Below are 23,841 nucleotides of genomic sequence, written 5' to 3' on the forward strand. Positions count from 1 at the left end.
TTCACAGTAGCCAAAGGGTAGAAACACCTGATAACAAACAGAGAAGCAAAAAGTAATATACACACTCAGCAGACTACTGCTTAGCCACAAAGAAGAAAGAACCCCTGATTAGCGGTACAATTTAGCAGAGCCTTGAAAATATTATGCTATGAGAAAGAAGCGAGACACAAAAGGCCTCATATTGTAGGATTCCATTTACATGAACTATCCAAGGTCAGCAAATCAATATAGAGGGCAGATTAGTGGTTGCCAGGCTGGAAAGGGGAATGAGGAAATGTTGGCATTTCCTCTCTGAGTGAGGGAAGTGTTCTGGATCAGGATAGTGACACTGGTTACAGAGCATCATGAAGGTCCTAAATGTCTTTAATGGTCAGATTTATAATATATATTTTTCTGCCATTAAAAAATATAGTAATATAGGTGCTGCATTGGGAAGAATCATGAAAGTGTTATGTAAACGAGTGAAGTGAAAGTAACATTAGGGTAACCAGAGCAAGATGAGAAAGAGCATGGTGGGGCCCTAACAGCCTGGGTTGGGTTTGGGGGATGATTTTCATATTTGAAATCCGCTTTGCTGGATGGTGGACCAGCTACCCATTGCCCCGCTGCATAAAGGGCTGTGTCTGCAGGTTCTCGCTGCAGGCCCTGTGGCCGCCTGATCTTTTCACTCAGGGGTCCTCTTCAGCATCACACTGGGTCATCTCCTAGTGCTGACACCTGCTACTCTGGGTTTTCAAAAACAGAACGTTTGTTACTCTTAAGCCCATTTGTCTACTCTTGAAGGTCCTAAAGTCCCTCATCTTGATGGCTGCCTTCCGGAATGAGGTGACACAAAGCTTTGTGACCCATGGTATGGAAATGCATGGAGGAAAAGTAAACTTTTTTGCTCTTGAGCAGCGTTCTGATTCCTCCTTTGCTCTAAGCAGTGGCTCTTTAGCTAGAGACTCAGCCCTGGGAAGTTTGTGGCTCTCTGTAGATGTTCTTAAATTCCAATGCCATTGTAGGCATAGTAGTTTCCATTTAATGAGATTTGGGAACCAGCTCAGCCACTTACCAGCTATGTGGCTTTGGGCAAGTTGCCTAATCCTTCTGACCCTTAGTTTTCTTATCTAGAAAACATGTATAATGGCATTTACTCAGATGGAGGGCTGAACTTCTCTTTCATTATTCTTTTATTACAGTTTTAATTAAATTATTACTTGTGCAGTTATTTGTGTACTGTCTGACATCTCTGTAGGCTCCACCAAAGCAGGGGCTGTGTTGGTCTTGTTCCCTGCACTGTTCCTGGCATAGGGAACATGCCGGGCCCTGGAGACACATTTGTTGAATAAAAGGATGAACTTATGGCTGAGAAGTCTTTCTCACAATGCTTGGCAAACAGTAAATACTGATGGATGTTAGTTGTTAGTGGTAGTGTTATAATTGTCATTATTATTGATGTAGTAAAAGCTTTCATAAAATAACTCTGATTGTCACAACAGCATTGCAACACTGGAATCATGCCCATCCTGCCAAAAATGGAAATGGAGACCTAGGTGAGTTAAATAACTTGTACCAGTTCCTTAGAACTGCTGACTGCAAAGCCCATAACCTGTCACTAATCTCCACACTAGGTACAAACCCCCACCCCTTCACATAAACATGGAGCCATGTCACCAGCAACATGAAATTCTGTTTTCTGAGCACATATGTCTTAGCAGTAGAGCACAGTTAGTGGGAGGCACTGCAATCCTTATGGGTTCCATATGTGAGCAGTTTCGGTTTTCCCAAGACCAGCAGATTCCCAGGCTGCAACTGCCAGCCCCCACGCATGTGCAGCAGGGCTCCCCGGCTGTGACCCACCTACCTGAGGTGCTCCCTGCATAGCAGCTCCCTGCAGGACATGGGGCCTCTGTGCGAGGGAGGCAGGACACAAGGGCAGTGTGTGGAAGTGGAGTCCAGCTTCTCTTTTCTCTGTGGCCTAGTTCTGCCATTTTCTACCAGTGTCATCTCCATCACACTGACCATTACTGAGCAGTGACCTTGTGCTTGCTTTAATCCATCCTCACCTTACAGGAAGGGGGCACCATTTTCTCCAGCTGCCTGCTCACAAGGCCAAACCAGAGGGGCAGAGAGGCCAGGGAACTGTCTTAAGGTCACTGAGAACAAGGGGAAGCAGAGTTGGCCCTTGGCCCAGACTGCTTGGCTCCAGGGTCCCCACCCTTCCCAGGCTGGCTCCAGAGGGCTACTTGATCCTGGAGCAGCTGCTGCCATTCTGACCATGACTGACTCCTGTTTCCAGCCCAGCTCATGACACTGGGATCTAGTGTTGCCTTCCAGTGTGGTAGCTGAGAGCCGTCCAAGGGCTCTGCTGTGAGATCTGTGCAGGGCAGTGCTGACACCTAGGTGGACCCTTTACTGAAGAAATCTTTGGCTCCAGAGACCTGAAGCCTGTGACATGGTGGAGCCAGGGCCCAGGAGCTGGTGACAGTGAGGTGTGATGGTTATAAATCAGACTTGTCTTCCTGAGCTCTTTGTAATCCACTTGGAACTAAATCCTAAGTCCTTTTCTGGCCTGGAAATGCTTCAGGTCCCCAGAAGGACATCTGCTCTCTCTGAGGGCAGAGTCTGTGACACCACCCTCCGGCCTGTTCTCATCGTCTAAAGGGGAAGGGCCACACAAACCAGCTCTTAGCCATAGACGCAAAGTTGAGAGGTTCATGGCTGAAAAATAGGACCCCTGAGGTCCACCCAGCTATGGTCAGTGACTGAAAGGAACAGAGCTGTGGACAGGCAGACCTGGGCTCATAGCTTGTCTCCTTTAGCAACTGGCCAAGAGGGTGGGCAGAACACCGTGCCTTTCTGGATCTGTTCCCCATGTGGATGGGTGAGTAATGATACTTTCCTCGGAGCCCTGTAGGTCGATGAGCTGAGAAGATGGAGCTGAGGCCTAAGGTTCAGGGTCCAGGCTGAGGCCAGTCCACCAAGGCGGCGCAGGCTTTGCACACTTGTGCTGTGACAGCTGCATTTGACCTTAGAGTCCACCAGCACTATCCAGTTGGACACAATTGTAAAAGCCACCCAAGCACAGGATTTCTGATCCAGCAGCTGGGTGGCCTCTGCAGAGCAGGATTCTGGGCTTTATGGACCGTTGATGAGGGAATGGGGCCCAAGGAATGTAATCTGTTAACAGCAAATTCAGAAGTTGACGTCTTCTGCTGCCCTCAGTCTACAACAGCGAGACAGCCCCATGGGTTTGTATGGAAAAAATGAGCATTGACCACATTATATGGAACCCAAAATCATATAGTGTCTCTTTGGATCTTTATACCTAGGAACCATAATTAGTAGGGAAAAATATTTTTCTTCCTAAAAAAAAAAAAAAAAAGGAAATCAAAGGAATTGACAGATCGCCAGGGGTCCTTTGACACTTACTGAATAGAGTCCTTTTTGCCTTTGAGAAGCCCCCCCCCCCACAAGCAGCAGCTCGAGAGGCCAGCACTTCCCATAGAGCATCCCAGCTGGTCTGGGGGCATGGTGTCCGACATTCACTTGGAGAGTCAGGGTCACTTTTATGAGTTTTTGCTTTTTGGGTTTTTTTTTCCTTTTATCTTTGGAAGTTTTTGTTTGCTTAGTTCAATTTTTTAAGTTCAAATCCTTACGTGGGATGTGTCCAGGGCTGAATCTCTTTCCTGGAACCTGGTAAATTGTTTTGGGGAAAATGCATTTCCTGGGTCAGCTCTGTTCTCAGGGGTCTGTATTCCCTTATATCTGTCTTCACTTGCTGTCCCTTTGGCACTGAGAGAAGGCTTGACAAATTGACCCTCCATATCCGTGATGCAAGTTCCCTACAATGTCACCTGGCTCCTTATTGCTTCTGGGGTTTAGTTTTTAATTTGTGGGGTGTGTGTGTGTGTGTGTGTGTGTGTGTGTGTGTGTGTGGTTGTTGTTGTTGTTTTGTTTTTTATAGCGTTGGAGTGGAACCAGTGCCTCATGAGCGCTGAGCCACGCCCCAGTCCCAATTCTTGGTGTAAGTTTCCCTTCATCCTTTCCTTATCACCTTATTGTCCCTATCAGTTATCTCCTATTATAGAAGCCTTGTCTGGTATACCATGTTCAAAAGAGAAGATATCTTGGCACTCTCCCCAAATACTGCAGCAGAGTCTTTGGGGCAGGTAAGCACTCATGCCCTGGTCCTTCTGCATGCAGTGCAGCACCATGACTTACTGGTATTTTCTTATGGGCCCCTTTGTTGGGTTTTCTTCCACTGAATGTACCCTTGTATGTGGTGAAATCGATCCACCCTTTGGGTTTATCAACAGGCAGGCCTTTGGTTTCCTGCCTGGGCACTCTCCAGTTCTTCTTCTGGGAGCGGCAGTCAGCAGTGGGTATGAGACTGTGGAGCACAGAGGGTGAGTGGGAGCTTTCCAGGACCCTCAGAGCGGCTCCTGCGGGTGGAACACTGTCACTGCCCAAGCCTTGCAGTTTGCATAGACCTGGATCTCTGAGTCTGGGGGCAGACCTGGGTGGGCAGACTATCTCTGCTTCAGGACATAAGGTCTAGATTTGCTCAGTTTCTTTCCTGCACATCTGTCCTGTAGTATGTTAAATTTCTTCCCAAGTTCTAGCAATAAGGCTCCAACCTTCATCTCAATATGCGAGGGAGTTTGTATCTTCTTTTTTTTTCTATCTATAAGAATGTTCATGATAAGTCAGGGAGATTCTGTGAAGGACTGTCTAATCCCTTCTGGAAGGTTTCCAGAACTAGCTGTGTACCCTCACCCCCCCCCCTCTTAAAGGCTGCATTAAGTGTCTACTTTACCCAGACCCTATGCTGACCCCTCTTGTTTGTATTACCTCCCCAAGTCCCCACTGCATCCTTGTGAGGGTTACAGGTACCAGCTCCATTTCCCAGATGGAGCCAGTAAGGTTCAAGCAGTTGGATGACACCCCAGAACTTCAACACAGGTGTCTTGAGTTTCCATATCTTTCCTTTAGTACATTAGGGGTGATAGAAAACCACAGTGAATATTTAGATTTTGAAAGTGCGTTACAATAAAGGACACATTGCCTTTAACCTTCACAATACTTCCTCTTGCTTTGAACACATTTATCTCATCATTCTTGTCACCTTCTGAAGCAGTCCTAAAAGTCCTGTTTCATATCTTTAGTTGTACTGTCATGGCAGCCCCAATGTTCTGAGCATATTCAAAAAACATTTACCTTTCACGATCATTTTGATTTTGAGGAAGACCCAGAAGTTGCACAGTGATAGATCCAGTGAATAAGGTGGATGAGGATATACCATAATGTTGTTATGATCCCATGTTTCCATTGGATGGCACTCAGCAGCAGCGTTCACCTTTTAGATCACACCTCATAAAGATACTCATGAAAGAGGCCTTCCAGACCTGTTTCAGAATCTGGCAAGAACAGTGGGATACGTGCATTCAAAGTGAAGGGGAACATATTTTAGAGAAATCAATGACAATGTGTCTTTTACTCTAATAATTTTTTTTTTTTTTTTGGTACCAGGAATCAAACTCAGGACCTTGTGTTTTCCAGGCAGGCCCTGTGCCAATGAGCTATATCCCTGGCCTGTAATAATTTTTTAATTGAAATAGTCATTGTATGTTTGATCACACCTCAAATGTATGGAACTGGTATGACATATAACAGAAAATATCTGGGGCAGGTTACCTAACATCTCTGGAGTTGAGGAGAGGCTGACAGAGGAAGATAGCTTAATGAACTCCAAGAATTTCAAGGATATTCTTGGGACCTAGGTATTTATTTTAATCAGTTTCATGCCCTTAATTATGTGTGAATACCTCTCAGATACTTCTCTTCCTTCTGCCAGGCAGTGACTTCCTGAGATCAGGGGCTATGCCGTCTGGTTCTCCTCAGCACTCTGTGAATACAGTGTCTGTTGCGCTGCGCTCTTTCTCATCACTGGATGGGTTTGTCCCTCTGTCCTTTCGGTTTCCCCACCCTTCAGTGACCCACCACTTTTCCTCAGGCTCTGCTGTTCTGAGTGAACAGCAGACGTGCTTCCCTGCTACTTTTCAGTTGCTCTCTTCCAGAAAAGCATCCTCTGATGATGTAACCAGGGTGTCCTAATGAGGTTACCACTGGCCCAAAGGCTGCTGACACAGCCGTGAGCTGTGAAGGTGGAGCTGAATAGAGTGAAATTGGTGCTGGAAAACCAGCCAAAGTAGAAGGTCTCAAAGAGTTGACCAGGAACCCAGGACCCAGGGATCAAGATTTTTGGGTCATTTTTCAAGGGAATGGAGTCTGGTAAGGAAAGGAGTGGGTGGCCCTCCAGTCTGAAGCAGGACCCAGGCAGAGATGGCCCAGACTGTCCTCCACCTGGCCATCTCCTCATCCCAAAGCAAGGCTCTTCCAGCATCCCTTGCTAGTGGGGCAGAGAGGCTGAGTATTAGGCCCATCCTGGGGATGGCTGACCCTGACTGCTGAGGAGAGTTGGGAGGGGAAGATATGAGTCCAGAGCCTTCTATCCACAGTGTGTCCTGGAGAAGGGTAGCACCTACAGAGTTAGCCCCGCCACTGAAGGGGCTAGAGGAGAAGGAACCCCTGCCACTGAAGTAGGTTTGCTAGGACTGTCTTGTGAAGACTCGTGTCCTCTAACCACACAAAAAGGTAGGGAAAGACCAAAGCACATGAGCCGAAAACCACAAACAGATGAGTCGCGGGTGCCTTCTTCCCTCTAGAGAACCCAGGGAATCAGTGTTTCACTGCAGCAAAATGAGGAAAGCATTTGCTCTCAGAAAGTGAAAATCAGTGTGGATCTAGCTAGCTCTCCAGAAATCTGTTGCTTGTTTCCCAGAGAATGCAGGGACTGGTGACTGAGGTTCCAAGGATGGTGTTTTGTTACAGTTTCCATTGAGTAATGAATAAAGCTGACTGTTTTTACATTGGCTGCCATTATTATTTTTGGTGTCCTTAAAGACGAGGTGCAGTGTGGCCACAGATACGTGAGTACATTAGTGGAAGCGGAAAATACACTGGCTAGTAAAGCGGCCGTCTGAGCTCACTCCCTGGCCGGGATCCTGGTGGCCTGGGACGTTCAGGGAGCCTTTCTGTGCACAGTAGCGAATCTCAGAGCCAGCATTGGAAAGACAAGCTCTGGAGTGTTTTCCTTGGCACCAGGGCAGGCTCAGTTCTACCCAATATAGAGGCAGGTTTCCGAGGCTTTCACTGGGGGAATCATCTTGCATTTCCTTTTGGTGACGTTAGCTCCTCTGGAAGCCCTTTATAGCATGCAGAAAAATAAGGGTATTTAGCTTGGAGATAGCAGAGCCTGGGGCTGTCCCAACAGGGTGGTTGTGGAAGGGTATGCCCTGCAGCCGTGACCTGTTTTTTCCACTGGGCAGTGGAATTCCAGGGTCCAGGTTGGAGACCTGCTGTGGCAAAAGAATAAAGATGTTACACGGGCTCAGGTTGGCCTCCAGCATTTACTAAGCCCCTTCTCTAGTCTCAGCTTGGCACTGGCCCTATAGGACACAGCTGGGTGGGGCACAGCCCTGCCATCATCATTCGTAGTATGATCAGAGCTGTGACAGAGGGCAGGGCAAAGTCCTCTGAGAGCCAGGGGAAGAAGGAAGACAATGGGGCTCAGGGGAATGAGGCAGAGAGCATGTTCAGAAGGCCACCGGGCAGTCCAGTTGAAGGGGAGGGAGAGACAAGAGGGGCTGTGTGAGCCAATCCCAAGGGCCACGAAGGCTCTGTGGCAGTCCAGTCTCATCGTCTCCTGGGGTTGAAGAGTCACCAAGTAATTTTAAGGGGGAAGAGCATGATCTGGTGGGATTGAGAAAGATCACAGGGTGTAGAAGGGTGTAGATGTGGAGGGACTGGAGGCAGGGCCGAGAGAAGGTGAGGAGGAGTCTGTCCAGGGATTTGGGATCATAGATGAACATGTTCATGGACACAATCTGATGGCCAGGCCTTCCGCCGAGATCTAAGCATGTCAGAATGTCACCTGGCAAAAGGTGCTTGCTTCGTCATTAATAGAGAAGAAAAAGAGAAAGATCTTGTTCTTTTCAATTTCTAAAAGTAGTACAAAGTTGTAAATAAAGGCCGAAAAAATATAAAATTTTAAAAAACAGAAAATAACCGTAAATAAGTGTAGGCAGAGAGTTCATAAACATAACTCAAACTGAACGGGAAATACTTCAAAGAATCCACAGCTGGGATCTCACCTTATTAAAAAGTTTTTTCACAACAAGAGAAATCACCAACAGAGTAAAAAAACAACTCACAAAGTGGAAAAAACTTTAGACACAGGACTTCTATCTAGAACATATAAAGAACTGAAAAAATTTAGACCACCCCAAATTCAAAGATCCAGTCCAAAAATGAGCATCTGAGATGAATATGCATTTCTCAAATGACAAAATAAAAATAGCAATAAATATATGAAAAATACTCAATGTTGGTCATTTGAAAGATGAAAATTAAAACAACATGGGGATTCCACCTCACCCCAGAAGGAATAGCTGTCATCAGGAAATCAACCAACAACAAATGCTGGAGGGAAAAGGATATATAATATATAGTATCACAGTTAAGAGAGTTATATTACTAATTATATTACTAGTTATATTACTAATTTCTATTAGTTCACTGAAAAGAAATGTTTGTACTTACATTGTTTGATCAGTTTTTCTTGCCTATATCTTGTAGTCTGAGCATTACTTTAAAGATAACAATTGGCAATGTTATTAACCATTATTACTCTCTACTATCTTGTTTTGAAATTTTGTATCATTTTTGTTTTCTCTTTAAAGTAAAAAAGAAACAAAGAAAATAACCCTAAAGTTCCATACTCAAGGATAGTTACTGTTAATATTCTTTATGTGTACCTGTCTCCATAAATCAACATAGTCATGCTTGATTAGTTTTCACTTACAATGAACATCTTCCCATGTGAGTTTTTATAAATATATTTTTCTTTTTAATAGCTGTATGATATTCTACTAGTTGGGTATAAAATAATTTATTAAACCATACACTTACACAACTATAAATTGCAATCAATGCTGCAATGAGTATTCCTTGTTAATAGCTGACAATTTGTAGAATACATTTCTCAAATTGCTGGGTCCTAGAAAAAAATACATTTAAAATTTTATAGATTCTTCTAAATTCTTTTCTCAAATTTTCTATCAATTTATACTGTAGTTAGCCTTGTACGGAGTGATTTTCCTACACTCTTGTCAACACTGAGTGTTATCGGTCTTCTTTTAAATTTTATTTAAGGAGAAAAAGAAAAAAAACAAAAAGGGTACAAGTAATACAGAATTTCAAAAAAAATAAACAGTAGGAAATCACTAGTTAATAGATTACATATTGTCATCTTAGAAATAGTTGTTCAAGTTACAAAATTAAAGCATATAAAGTAGACTTTCAAACAGTGAGACTGCAAACAGTTTTGTTCAGTGATCCAAAAAAACTCAGTAATATGGTTACCTATCTTATACACTTAAATATACATGCAGTTATATCCTTTAGAGCACTTCCTTTTCCTCTATTTTTTACAATGACAGTTACACATTTTGGGTTTTATTACTGCCACAATTCTTCTTACTTTTCTTTTTGAAGAGAATAAAACCAAATGTGACATAATAAGACAGAGTCAGTCAAATCAAAAGGATGGACATAGTACATAATGTAAAAACAGAATACAAGGAGATCAATAGTGGTTACCGTAATGCTTCTTGCTATCTTAAAAAGAATTGCTTATATCATCAGTTATAATAAAATTGAACAAAACAGTAAAGAGTAAAACCAATAAAATCAAAACATTGGAGACATTACAGGACTTCAAAAGAAGATAATAGTCAAACCAGAATGGGCATCATAGTGAATCTTATGGTCTTCAAAGTTGTTGCCTATACTCTCAAACTTGGTACTAGCAAGCAAAACAGAATAGAGTAAAATCAGTCAAAAACAAGACGTTGAGAGCAATACAGGGTTTCAAATCAAGTTAATAGGAAATCAAAGTGGGTTGCTATAATATATCCTGCTATTTTTTTATTTATTTTTTTCTATCGGTCTTTTTTAACTGTTAAATATTTTGTGTTTTACTGTGTAGTTCCTTGATTATTAGTGAGGCCTGGGCATCTTGCACCACTTACCAACCATTTATTCTCTTCCAGAAATTGCTTATCTTCTATTTGCCCAGGACATGTTTATTTTGTTAGTTTTCTATCTTAATATATTGACCATCTTATGAATTGTAGATGTTTTTCCAACTTTGACCTTTGCCTGTCACATTTGTATATGATATTTTCTTTGATCATGTAGCAGTATGGGTGTGTGTTTTTAAATGTTTCACATTAGTTTTTTTTAATGACTTGTGGGTTTTGTGTCATGTGAAAACTTTTGTGTACTGCAAGAATATAAAGTGATTCTTTCATACTTTACTCTAGTACTCGTCTTAGGTTTTAGTCTCCAATTCATCTGCAATTTATTCTGTTTTAAGGAAAGAAAAATCCAGCCGGATTTTACCCCGATACCATTTACTCAAGGAATTCATCTTGAAATATATCCTCCTGTTACACTAAATTTCCATATCCATAAATGTCCATCTCTGGGTTCCCTGCTCCGTGTCATTGCTTTATCTATCTAATTCTGTGGTAGCGCCACCCTGCTGAGAAAACAGAGTCACAGCACACTTAAGAATACGCGCCTTTCTTTATGCAGTCAAGCATGATCTGTGTCTGTGTATTTATCAGATGAACAGCAGAATCCATTTTGGGCTTTGTGAAATTTATGCATTAATTGGGATAAGAACTTGGTCATTCTTCTTTCACAAATGTTTTGTTTTTATCCCACATGAACTTTGGAATCGTAAGAAATTTGTACATTAATGAAGCCATAATTTACATCCTTACAATACATATTCAGCACAGTTCTCATCTAGGAATATTATGTATTTCTTTTTTAATTAGCTTTTTTGTATACTTTTTTTATACTGATGTTTGAACCAAGGATTTCCCGTGCATGCTGTACAAGTGTTCTAGTCCTGAGCTGCATCCACAGCCCTCTTTATTTTATTTTATCTTGAGACAAGGTCTCAACAAGTCACTCAGGCTGGCCTCAAACTTGTGATCCTCCTGTCTCAGCTTTCCAAGTATCTGGGATTACAGATATGTGCCACCTTGCCTAGCTTCTTTCATTTTCCTAAAATATTTTTACTCTCTTAGTTTTTGTTTTTAATCTCTACATTCTCGTTTTATTTATTTGCATCTTTATTAGACATATTTTCAATACACAGTGTTTACATCCTCTGTGTAACACTGGTACATATACACAACATATCTTAATTCCTTTTTTCATTTCCTTTCCCTCCCCTTGTGCTCCCTCCATCTCTTGATCCCTTTCCCTTTGGAAAAAAGATCTGTCTCCCTGCTCCCTATAATCTCTTTTTTATTTTACTCTTTTTTTATAATTTGGGTTTCTTGTGTAAGAGAAACCATGCAATATTTAAGTTTGTGTATCTCATTTATTTCACTAATATTATGGTCCCAAGGTACATCCATTTTCACACAAATGACTGAAGTTTATTTTTCTTTATAGTACAGTAGTATCCACTGTGTATAAATGCCACATTTTCTTGATCCATTTATCTGTTCATGGACTTATAGGCTGCTTCCAAGATTTTAGCTATTATGAATTATACTACTATAAATGTAGTTTGCATGTATTACTGTAATACGATGTCTTTAATTCTTTAGAGAAGATACCTAGAAGAGGAATAGTTGTGTCAAATGAAATTTCTAATGTTATTTTTTTGAGGAAGCTTCATACTGGTTGCCATAGTGATTGTACTAGTTTACATTCCCACCAACAATGTAGAAGGCTTCCTTTTTCCTTACAGTCTTGCCAGCATTTGTTATTATTTGATTTCTTGGTGGTAGCTGTTTTGTCAGGAATCTCAGGGGTGTTTGAGTTTTTATTTCTTCAATGATCAGAAATGTTGAACATCTTTTCATGTATTTATTGGCCATTTACACTTCTGTGCAGTGTCTGTTCTTTTTACTCGCTTATTTTTTTTATTGGGTCTTTAATTGGGGGGGTCTGATTTTTTTATTTTTATATATTCCAGATATTAGCCCTCTCTCTGAGGAGCAGCTCACAAAATTTTTTCCCCATTCTGTAGGTTGGTTTTTCTTCTGTTGTGCAGAAGCCTTTTAATTTGATATTATCACATTTGTTGATTCTTGGTACTGTTTCCTGTGAAACTGGGGTTTTGTTCAGAAAGTCTTTGCCTATGCCTATGACTTCAAGAATTCTTACCTATTTTATCTTCCAGGAAATTATTTCTGTTTTAATAGTAATTCTTGATTCATTTTGATTTTAGTTTACTACCTGTTGAGAGATGGGTCTAGATTTCAGGCATGTGGAGAGCCAGTTTTCCCAGCACCATTTATTAAAGAGGCTATATTTCGTCCAGTATGCATTTTGACCCTTGTCAAAGATCAAATAGTTGAATGTGTTTGGGGTTGTTTCTGTAGCCTCGGTTCTGTTGGTGCTCATGTGTGTTTTTGTGCCTGTACCATGATGTTTTGGGTTGTTTGGTTGTTTGTTTTTATCAGTATAGCTTTGTAATGTAACTTCATATCCAGGCTTGTGAAATCTCCTGCTTTGCTCTTGTTACCCAGGATTGCTTTTTCTGTGAAGAATGCTGTTGGTATTTTGATTGGGATGTTGTTAAATCTGTATATTAGTTTTGAAAATACGGTCATTTTGACTATATTGGTTCTACCAGGAACAGGGGTATCTCTTCATTGTCTGATGTCCTCTTCTCTTCCTTTTTCAGGGTACTGTAGTTTGTGTGGTAGAGATCAACTTTTATTTTAATCACTTAAATGTTACACTCTCATTGCAATAACTCAAATACAGAAAGACATAGAGAAAAAGCTCATTTTATTATGAATTTCACATTTATTTCAATGAAATAGATTCTTCAAAGGAGTAACAAGCCCATGAATGTGTGCAAATTTAATTTTAATTAATGTGATATAATTTTTCTATCAAATAAGTGTATTTATATGAATCTTTCACATTTCTGAGCATACTGCATGTGTTTTATAGTTTAGTAGTTACTGTGGATTACCTGTTTTGTTCCATTACATTTTCTAGTTGACTAGTGTGTAAGAATGATACTGCTTTATATATTTTACTTTTAAGTTAACTCTGTTATTAGGTTTAATGGTTTTTTGGTTTCTTATTCTAGATTGTCTAATTATATAACTAATATGATAACTAGACATATTACCTGCAGATGACAAAGTTATATATGTATTCTAAATATTTATTCCACATTTCTTTTTCTTATATCATATTGGTTTGTGCACCCAAAATAATGTTACAGCAATATTACAGGGTTTCTTGACTTGTTCCTATTTTATAGAATTTCAGTATTAAGAGTATTGTTTAATTTCCTAACATACATACCTTACACATTAAAGAAGTCTATTTCTAGCTCTCTTTTATCAGGACTAGATATTAAGTTATCAGTGTCATTTCAGCATTCCTTAAGATCATATGTTGAAATATGATTTCACCCCTGCAAAAACCTGTTTGGTTTATTATTCTTTTAATATTCTGTTGATTTAATTTGCTAGCGTTACTTTGAAACGCTGATGAGTTTTGTTTGGAATTAATGAGCTTGGTCTTTTTTTTTGTACCAGGAATCAAACTCATGGCCTCACACTTGTCATGGCTTACATCATTCTAAATCCCCAAGCTCTCTCTCTCCCTCTCCCCTTCTCTCCCTCTCCCCCTCTCTCCCTCTCTTTTACCTCCTTTATGAGGTTTTCGTATAATGATTATCTTAGGATCATAAAAAGAACTGCAAATATTTTTCAATGCACTTAAACAGGTTAAATAACATTGTTTTATTTTGAAGGTTTATGGTGAGTTGTATAAAACCATCAAGATATTGTACTTTATAATAGCTTTCTCAATGTTAATATTTTTTCTTAATTGGTAAATTGAAAATTTTTGCGTCCTCTTGAGACAGTTTTGAGATGATAAATTTTCTTGATAAGAACCCATTTCATCTACATTTTCAAATATGTTGATGAAAGTTACAACTTTTAATATTTACTCCATATTTGAAATTATATCCCCTATCTCATGCCTAATATTGTATATCTGTGTTTTTTCATTTTTCTTAGCCACAGGATTGTCCATTTTATTGATTTTTTTTCAAAGAATTAACTTTTGGTTTTATCTATCACTCTAATGAACTTTAGATTTTTAAAAAGTTCCTTAATTCTGCTTTTCTATTTTTAATCATGTTCTTTCTTTTGCTTTGTCTTTTTCTTTTTCTAGTTCTATATAATAAACACTAAGTCCATTAATTTTTATCTTTCTTAATTATTAATATTTGCATTTGAGGCTGTGGATTTTTCTTGGGATAGAGACTTTGAATCCATGATATGAGGATAGTTTGTGATTTAATTTCTTCCTTCATCTCTGAATTATTTAGTGTTTTTCTTTACCAAGTGATTATTTTTTAAAATTTGTTTTTCCTTCTGGGGCAGGGGAGGGAATAGAATTGTGCCAGATCCACCAACACCACATGAATTAAAAGTGTGGGAGGTATGATTTCCCCTAGAGGAAAAGAATAGGGAGTAGATGTTGGACAGATAAAAGTGTCAGTTTCTTTTCTTTTGCCAATAAAGTTGTTGAGGGATTAAATAGAATGGTACACAGATCACGGTGTGCATCACAAAGCAAGCCCAATAACCATAACAAATTAACGCCCCCCCCCCATCCTTCTGATCAGAACCCAGCACATGCTACACCAGCCATAGCGTGGGGATTGCTTGCAGCCAGTCGCTTACCTACTGGCACCTGCAGGCAACCCCCAGGAAGTCCGTGAGAGGGATCTATGGTGAGTCCTCATTTCAGGTCGGAGTCTGGAAGTGATTTGGCTCCTCTGGACCCCAGGATTTTGTCCAGGCTGCAAGACTTTGTCCATGTGCGTTTGTGATTCATGATCCACAACACCAAGTCACAAATAAGGGCATTTGCTCGTCCAAAACAGCACAGCTTCTCACTACTTGACCTGTGACTGCCAAGGCCAACCTGCCCCTTCCAGCAGACCTGGGAAGCATTTGTGTTTGTGACCGTAAACGTCCCACAGATTCTTTTTTAAATGAATTACGGATTCTTTTTTAAATGAAGATTTGTTCTCAAGTTCCTGTTTTGTATGTTATTTATTAGCAGGCACTAATTAATACTCACAGACCTCATCTTCTCAGGGAACCAGTGTTGCCTGCAGAAAATGGAATTGCTTTGTTCCCTCTTTAAAAAAAAAAAAAACAACAACAAAACTATGTCACACAACCATAACAAGCGACGGTACTGTCATTTCATTTGGAACTTAAAGTATAGGGACAATTTACATAACTGAACCACATGAGTATAGTTCCAAGTGCCTGCACTCATTTCTGAAGTCCGAAAGTGGTCTTTTCAAGGCAGAGCAGGAGAGAATACGGAAAAAATTCTTTCACCTCCAACTTTGAAAAAGAGAAAAAGGAAAAAAAATTGAAAGTGTTAGATGGAAATGTGGCACATGTTTATGCTTGGAGAGATTTTTCCTCTCAACACAGCAAAATTTTCCTTATTGAAAAGATAGCCATGTGAGAAAAACCAAAACCAGACTCAGGCTGGAAGGGAGACGGGGTGGCGATGGGAGAACAAGGGTGCAGTGAGTCCATGAGCTCTCAGGACGCTTGGAGCCAGCCGCAGGCTTTGGCTGAGAGAGGCTGCAAGCGCGGGGCTTGTGGAGGGCTCTGTGCCACCAAGCAGAGCATCCCTGGGCTTCAGAGCAAGGGTCTGTTTAGGAGAGCACCTCCTTTGTCAGCCTGTGTTCCCTCCTCGGGGCCAGGATGTCCTGTGGACACCGCTGGTGGGCAGCCTACATTCAGGTCAGGAAGTGGGGCTAGCCACCCACCCTGGAATGGGGTCAGGAAGCAGGGGGAGCCACACAGAGGGCTCCACAGCATGGCTGCAGACTGCCCACCACAGCAGTCTGGCTGGCACTCATGTGGCAGCCACAGCAGTGTCACCAAGCCCTGTGGGGCATGGAGGAGGCATAGAAAAGACGTGTGGTCCAGGAGGCTGTCCCCATGGGTGGGACAGTACAAGCGGGTGCCAGCTGCCAGCCATGTCCTCAGGACACAGAAGAGTTCCTCACACCCTCAGCCCTGTGACTGGGCCAGCTGGTGCCTCCCAGCACCCAGCCCTAAGCACTGATTTTGTCCTGAATCTTTGAAGTCACTTCTGAATTCAGATCTTGATTCCCTCACACACAAGCTATATGGTCTTGGCCCACTTTTCCTCCTGCACCTCAGTTTCCTAACCTGTAAAATGAGGGGCACCAGAGTACGTGCTATGCAAGGCTGCTTCAGAGGGACCTGATACAAGCCGTGTTCATCCTCTCTGTAGCAGCGGCACTGTGGCTTTTGTGGCCATTTCACCCATTGTGTCCACACCTCATAGTCCAGCTCAGTTCCTGGCACTGTTCAACCCCTAGCTGCCAAAGCCTAGGCTGTCCCAATTACTGTTCATCATCATGGGCCAACAGCACAGTGTCATCTGCTGTGGCAGTGACCGTCTAACTAGGGATAGGCGCTGCAGTGTCTGGCTGTGTTGTCCCAACCCAGACAGAAGCTCCCAGGCCTGGTCCAGCTGGGCAGTGACCCCACGTGGCTGGCATCTAGGCACCATTCATGGTTATGGCATCCCTCCCACAGACATCCTGCTGCTGCTCTGAGTGAGGCCTTGCAAGGGAGCCAGGTTGGGATCAGCACAGCTTCATAGCTACTTTGGTGGTCCAGGGCCTGGGCCAACAGCTCCCTTCATCCACTGTCATTACCCACATTCAAGTCAAAGAAACTGAGGACCTAGGAAGTGCAGTAGGTGACAGAGCCAGGGCTCTAAGCATCCTGGCTCCAGCCTCACACTCTCACACCATAGCTGCTTGTCATGTGGCAGAGCTGGCAGAGTTCCCAAGCTTGGAAGCACTGGTAAGCCCAGAAGGATAGAAAGGAGGTGGAGAGTAGGAAGTGGTAGGTTAGGGATTGGGTGATCATGGGCCTACCATGAGCCGTCTTGGAGAGTGTTGACTCCAAAGAAGCCAGGCAAGGAGGATCGTTGTCTGGGCCCTCTGGGCTCAGCCATGTCTCCATCTTGCCTCACCAGCTGCCAGGTCCAGAGGTTATGGGTGATAGAAGGAAAGACTAACGAAGTGGTAGTCTGGGCAGACCTGCCAATGCCACTTCCCTGCCCTGGGACCTCAGGCAAGTGGTGGGTCTCATTTGGTTTCAGTTCATTCCTCCACAAAACACAGCAATAACCTGGCCAGAGCTCTGGGCATGATATCTAACATGGTAAATCCTTGGTAATCATGAGCTGTTATCATCATTACTTGACTCTTGGTGTCTCTTTCTTCAGCTACAAAATGAGGATGATAATAAGGGCTTCACAAAGTGATCATATGGGTTAAATAAAACATGCATTCATCCTTGCATTCCCTTCTTCAGCTGGGGTTTACTAAGCCGCTCCTGGGAACTCTGTCCCAAGCACTGGGACTCAGCCCTTCTTGCTGCAGGAGTTTAGGTCTGCTGGGGAGTCCGGTGTGACACGTACAAGTGAAATACATGAGCATCCACGCATGGTTGTGGTGAGCGCCAGCTACACAGAGGGCTCGGCACGGTGCCTGGCACAGTGCCGGCGGGAGGTGGCTGTTCTTAACCATGTCATTATACTTTAGGCACATAAATATTTTCCTGGTATAGAGTAATACCAGGACACACAGAAGGTTTCACTGGATTTGTGCAGTGCTACCTATTAAAGATTCTCCACTTCTATGGCTGTGCTGGTTGTGGGATTGAAAGACTGCCTCATATGGAGGTTCTGTCCACACGTGGCCAAGGCCAAGGTCTCCCCAGATTGCTGCCTGCTTTGGGAGGTCCACCTTGTCCTAGCTTCTGTAGTCTTAGCTTAGCCTCTCAGGACTGGAGAAGTAGGTAGGCTGCTGGAGTCTGCATGCTGGGAATTACGCACTTCCTGACAGCGGAATTTACTCCTTTACGCAGTAGTGAGCCCCCAGGATAGAAGGACTGAGGGTGGCCTAAGCAAATGGTGTACCAGTCACTTCTGAGTCCTAGCTTTCCAGTCTTGTCTGCAGAGTGTTACTCAGGAGCCACCTTAGGATGCAGCCTGGGTGCGTCCTCCACACTGAGACGCTAGTTGAGGAAGGGCCATTCCTTACGTTTCCATGATGGGCTGGTGGGTGGGCAGGAACAAGGGTGCTGCATCCAGATTCCCACACACTTGCTGTTTGGCCCTGGACAGGCTTCTTGGACTCTCTGAGCTTTAATCTTCTTCTTCCTGGAGTTAATACAGGCATTCCTTGTTTAACGACCAAGTTACATTCCTACATCTAACTGAATTGGTCATTAACTGAATTGGTTATTCAGAATACAGAAATGGTCAAAGGAAATTCCAACTTGATAACTTTGCTTTTATCTGCATTACTCTTACGTACAGTGCTGTAATGTACAACAAAACAAAACTATGGTACTGTACTGTATAATAAATCAGCAAGAATTATGGTGCTATATAAACAAGGGTACTATACCCAAAAGAGACATGGAGGCTCTATAAACAACATGTACAGGACTGTACAAAAAAAACCAGGTTGTAAGTCCGAACAATGGTTAAACATGCAGGTCATTAAGCAGCAGTTTTCCTCTCTGCCCTTATCGTGCTCTGCAGTTTTGCTGCTCCTGGGTGGAGCTTCTGCCAGCCCCTCTGAGTCAGCCAGGCTGAAGTCTGCAGGCTGCTGTGGAATCGCTGGGCCTCTGGTCTGCATCCCTCCACCAAGTGCTCAGCTGTGGGGGAGCTTTTTGTTGTGGCTGAAGCAGGGAGGGATTTTCAGAATTGCCATTGTGGAATCCTTGGGGAGGTAACTGAGTAACATTTTTAAGTGGGGAAGAATCAAGAAAGGCCAAGAGGAAGAATAAATAGTGGATTCAAATCTACCAAACTTGGAGCTTATATATAAGGGAAGTTATTTCTAATTATTAAAATTTTGGCAGATGGTAACACCAGAAGGAAAGGAAATGGAAACAGCTCCTATGAGAAGTGCTAGCTTATGTTTCTGTGATTTAATGGTTTCCCGTAACAATATGTAGCTATTTTTAAAGCAGATGAATGACTCATGGTATCCAGTACCAGTGATCCTCCTGGTGAGAGGACACGTGCTCAGCAGAGAGGGCAGGCCTGGTTTCAACTCGTGTCTCCAGCACTTAGCAGCTCTGTGACTTCAGCAAGTTATACATCTTCTCTGTTTCCCGGTCCTCTGCTCTAAGATGGATTGTTGGAAGCACAAATGGGTGATAATGAATGTATAATCATTAGTGCAATGGTCATCCATCCATGCCAAATTCTATTATTAAGTACCAGATTAATTGCTGTGTTTGTAAAATTTAATTGGAAACTCTTAAGGCCACAAATTTTCTGCTGGTTGCAGCTTTGGCTAGAACATACTTCTGCTATGCAATATTCTCATTGTCATTGTCTTTAAACAAGTGTTAATTATGAATTATTAAAATTTTCTTTGATGTGCATGTTACTTATGAGTGTGCTTATATATGTGCCTGTATGTGTGCTTTCAAAGAGAACTTTTTCTGTATTTAAATCTGAGATGCATTATAGGGAGGTCAAAAAATTGGACAGGGGGCTGGGGATTTAGCTCAGCGGCATAAGCACCTGCCTTGCAAGCAGGCGGTTGTGAGTTCAATCCCCGGTACTGATAAAAAGGAAAAAGACAAAAAAAAAAAATTGGACAATATGCCATTCTGGGCTTTTCTTTGTAATCTAGTATAAGTTAATTGCAAGTACCCCATGTATATTTGAAAAGAGCTATATTTTATATAAAACCAAATGTATTAATTTTATTACTCTAATATATATATATATATATCCACAGATACACACATGCGTGTATGTGTTTGTATATCTATATGAGATATGATTGAAACACAGCTAATGTTTACATTTTAAAAATGTATTACAGTCAAAGGCACATTGCCAAATTCCCCTTCGCTTTGTCTTTTTTAAAGAAATATAAAACTATTGACCACTGCTCACCATTATTTACAGTAAAGTAAACAATATACAGTAGGATAACATTCTGACTACCACAAAGTTACTTTCCTGACTTCTACTGAAACAGTAACCCAAATACTGAAAAGACTGAGCCAACATGGAAGGAACAAAGTGGGATTAAGAAAAACATGCAGCTCAGTAATCTAGATTACAAATTTGTTCACTCATTTATTCTAGCAGGTCCTAAACTGTGAACATCTCTAGCCACACAGTTGGTTTCCATGTGTTAAGTGTTAGACATCCACGAATCCTGACCTTTGGGTACAGATTTCAACTTGTAAAAGAATGAATTATGAGGAAATCGTTAAGAGTTGTTATTCACCACCTCGGATGCTTATGTACCAGGTCCACCTTATTTCACTGGACCTGGCACTGTGCAACTTATGAGGAAATCGTTAAGAGTTGTTATTCACCACCTTGGATGCTTATGTACCAGGTCCATAGTGTCTTAACAAGTCTTCCTCAGCTAGTTCAAGTAAACTAGATTGTGACTAGCTACCTTATTTGAGTGGGAAGTTGTTCATATGATAAGGATTTTTCTTTTCAGGAATTTTATATTTATTTATATACACACAAATAAAAAACTCAGAATTGTCCTTAAACCTGTGAGCTAAAACTGTGTCCTAACTGAGTTTGACTATGGACAGTTTTCCCAATATTTAGAAAAGCAAAGAAATGTATGAGCAATCATGTGGTTTTTCTGATAAAGGAAGCAACTAAAAAAGCTTTTATTTGTTCACATTATTGATGCGAAACAAAACCAACAACTGCCCCAAATGCTAACATATTAAAGTTGATTTTTATTAGAATGTTGTTTTTTTCGCACTAGTAAATAAAAAACCAAGGCAGACAGACACATGGTGTAAGTTATTGTGCTTTATTTTCTGGACAAAAAAGTCTCTCTTCATAAAAAGCAGTTACAATCTGAGGATGTTTCATACGTGCCTCTCTTGCCAGCCTCAAGGAGCTTCATCTGAATCTCTCCATTTCATGAGGAACATCACTTCTCCACTGCTTTTTTGTGGCACTAACTACTTGTTCAGGATCAAAATTCTAGTAAAGCTTATAGGTTTGTCAGCAGCCTCTCTTTTCTTTTTTGATTTACTATCATCAGATTGACTGTCAGACAAAGATTTTCTTTTAGTACCATCCTTTTCTTTACTGACTTTTTTTTTCTTTTTGGAAAGGGTTTCACTGTGCAGTTCAAGCTGGCTTTAAATTCACTTTGTAGCCCAGGCTGACCTCAAACTTGCAACAGTCCTCCTGCCTCAGCCTCCTGAATGCTGGGATTATAGGCATGCGCCATCATGCCTGGCTTTTTTGCTTTTTCTGTTTTGTGTCTTTCCCATTTTTTGCAATACCATTTTATTGGAGGCCATATTTTAGTGCAGACTTGAAGAGTTGTTATTCACCACCTTGGATGCTTATGTACCAGGTCCATAGTGTCTTGGCCTGCGCACCGGCAGCTCTGCTGTCATCTGGGAGAAGGGTCTGGGTCCCCTTCACTTTGAACACACTTCTTCTGTCATACTTAGCGCCCCTTGAAGTAGTTGTTCTCAAGTCCTCTCTCATGAGTGTCTTTAGTTGTGCTCTTGTGGTTGCCTTGAGGTCCTGAACTGATTTGTTTTGTGGTCATTTTGAGTTTAGAGAAGAGCCAGAAGTTGCACAGTGCCAGGTCCAGTGAAATAAGGTAGACGAAGACAGTGTAATGTTATGAGCCTCCTTTTCTGCTAGACAGCACTTGGAAATAACATTCAACTTATTTTTTATCACATGACATGCGAGGGAATTTTCAGAACTACTTTGCACAGTGGAAAGAAAAATGGGATAAGTGTATTCTAACCAACAAGGGATTAATGGCAGTGTGTCTTTTACTGTAATAAATTATTTATTTATTTATTGGTACTGGGGATCAAACTCACTATCTCGTGCTTGCCAGGCAGGTGCTTTTGCCATGAGCTAAATCCCTGTGTAATAAATTTTTACATTTTAAATATTCACTATGTTTTGATCATAACTTGCATATAAAGACATATATAAGTTCCCAGAGACATACCCTAGACTTACCATTCTTGAATTCACTTCATTCCTAGCAGCTTTCTGTTCTGTGTGTTTCTTCATGTATAGAAATTTGTAGTTGTTGAATCCTTCTCCTTGAGCTATGCTTTTCATTGATACTGACCACTCCCCTTTGGCTTTCTCAATGTTTTCTGCCTTGAATTCTGCTTTACATCATTCCTCCTGTCCAGCCCCCCTTGTCTGGTGGATATAGGGTCAGTGCTTATAGAGGGTTGCTGGAAGGACACGTTATCTGCTGTCCATCCACATCTTCAGACAGTCTGAGGGTGGCCCTGACACCCGCCAGTCACTCAGAGCTGTGTAATGAGGCTACATAGACAGTCTTGCCTTCACCCCTAGCTGCATTCCCTCCAGCTCATCACTTGCCTTACATAGCCATAGCCATGTTTTTATATCATGCCTTATTTTCTTTTTAAGTGCCCTCAGGAGAATTCTCTGTCTTAAGTTCTTTCTACTGAGGACAATTCCATTTTTCATTTCTTTTTTCATCTCTTAATTTATGATGTATGTGCGTGCATGCTTGTGTATGTATGTGGACAGATGGACAAGGAAACACACCAATAATGAAGTGAATAAATAAAAACAGAATTTACCCTAAAGGTGTTCTCCTGGGCATGACTCCTTGAACCTTATTAGACTTCATTAGTTGGCTTAAAAAAGAGAAAGAGAGCATTTATGTCATTCATGTCCTGTTATTTCCATTGGAGTTAAAAACCTTGCTGGAGAGTAAATGAACTAGAAATGCTAAAATCTGCCAGCATCCATTTTGGTTGTTGCTCAGATGTTTGATTTACACTTTAGCAGTCTGCATAGAAAGTAGTATTTTTTTTTTTTTGTCTTTTTAAATTTTTATCGGTACCGGGGATCGAACTCACAACTGCCTGCTTGCAAGGCAGGTGCTTATGCCGCTGAGCTAAATCCTCAGCCCCTAGCAGTCTGCATAGAAATGAGTAGTTAGAACTGGATTAAAGTCCAAAGAGTATCTTAGGTTTCTGTCAACTACTCTTTAGCCTTCACATAGAACTGGGCTCTTTTGCACTGTTTTGTTCTGATTAGTTGTAAGCACCTACCATAATTAAATGTCTTCTTTAATTTTAGGGATCTATCTTCTGGATTTAATCTACATCGATTCTGCATATCCTGCTTCAGGCAGTATTATGGAAAATGAGCAAAGATCCAATCAGATGAACAATATTCTCCGAATAATTGCTGATTTACAAGTTTCCTGCAGCTATGGTTAGTACCCTTGGTTGTTGGAATTGTGAAGTCTTGCCTTACTGAAATGTACATTCAGCACTTTACCAGTAAGAAGGCTTCAAGAAACCAGGTAGTCCCTGTGAAGCTCTTGATTTTAATATCATTTTAATCATTTTATCATTTAATATCATTTTAATCTCTTGGTTTTAATATCAAACATATACTAGATCCTTTACATATAGGATTGATTTTTTTCAAAGACTGCAGACTGGATGTGACTTTTACTGTTTTACACATGAGGATAATGAGGCTACAAACAGTTGAGTCATTAAGATCACACATCTAGGAGTAAGAGTGGTGAACAGCAGA

At 41.5% G+C, this 23,841-nt stretch overlaps 1 protein-coding gene across 18 annotated transcripts in view; it reads left to right on the forward strand.

The window, feature by feature from the left end:
* Ralgps1 (Ral GEF with PH domain and SH3 binding motif 1) overlaps positions 1-23,841 on the forward strand; it is a 266,014-nt gene that overhangs the window by 198,883 nt on the left and 43,290 nt on the right. For 13 of the 18 annotated variants that reach the window (XM_063227834.1, XM_063227863.1, XM_063227922.1 and 10 more), the window contains 2 exons: positions 1,482-1,535; positions 23,374-23,511. In XM_063227834.1, the coding sequence (XP_063083904.1) occupies positions 1,482-1,535; positions 23,374-23,511 (192 nt within the window). The remainder of the gene's footprint in view (positions 1-1,481; positions 1,536-23,373; positions 23,512-23,841) is intronic. The other 5 variants (XM_003470764.5, XM_063227884.1, XM_005004026.4 and 2 more) reach the window with 1 other exon arrangement.

This window comes from Cavia porcellus, unplaced genomic scaffold (genome assembly GCF_034190915.1).
Source record: "Cavia porcellus strain 051 isolate PalLab524CR breed Dunkin Hartley unplaced genomic scaffold, mCavPor4.1 scaffold_1, whole genome shotgun sequence".
In the NCBI taxonomy this organism is placed as follows: domain Eukaryota; kingdom Metazoa; phylum Chordata; class Mammalia; order Rodentia; family Caviidae; genus Cavia; species Cavia porcellus.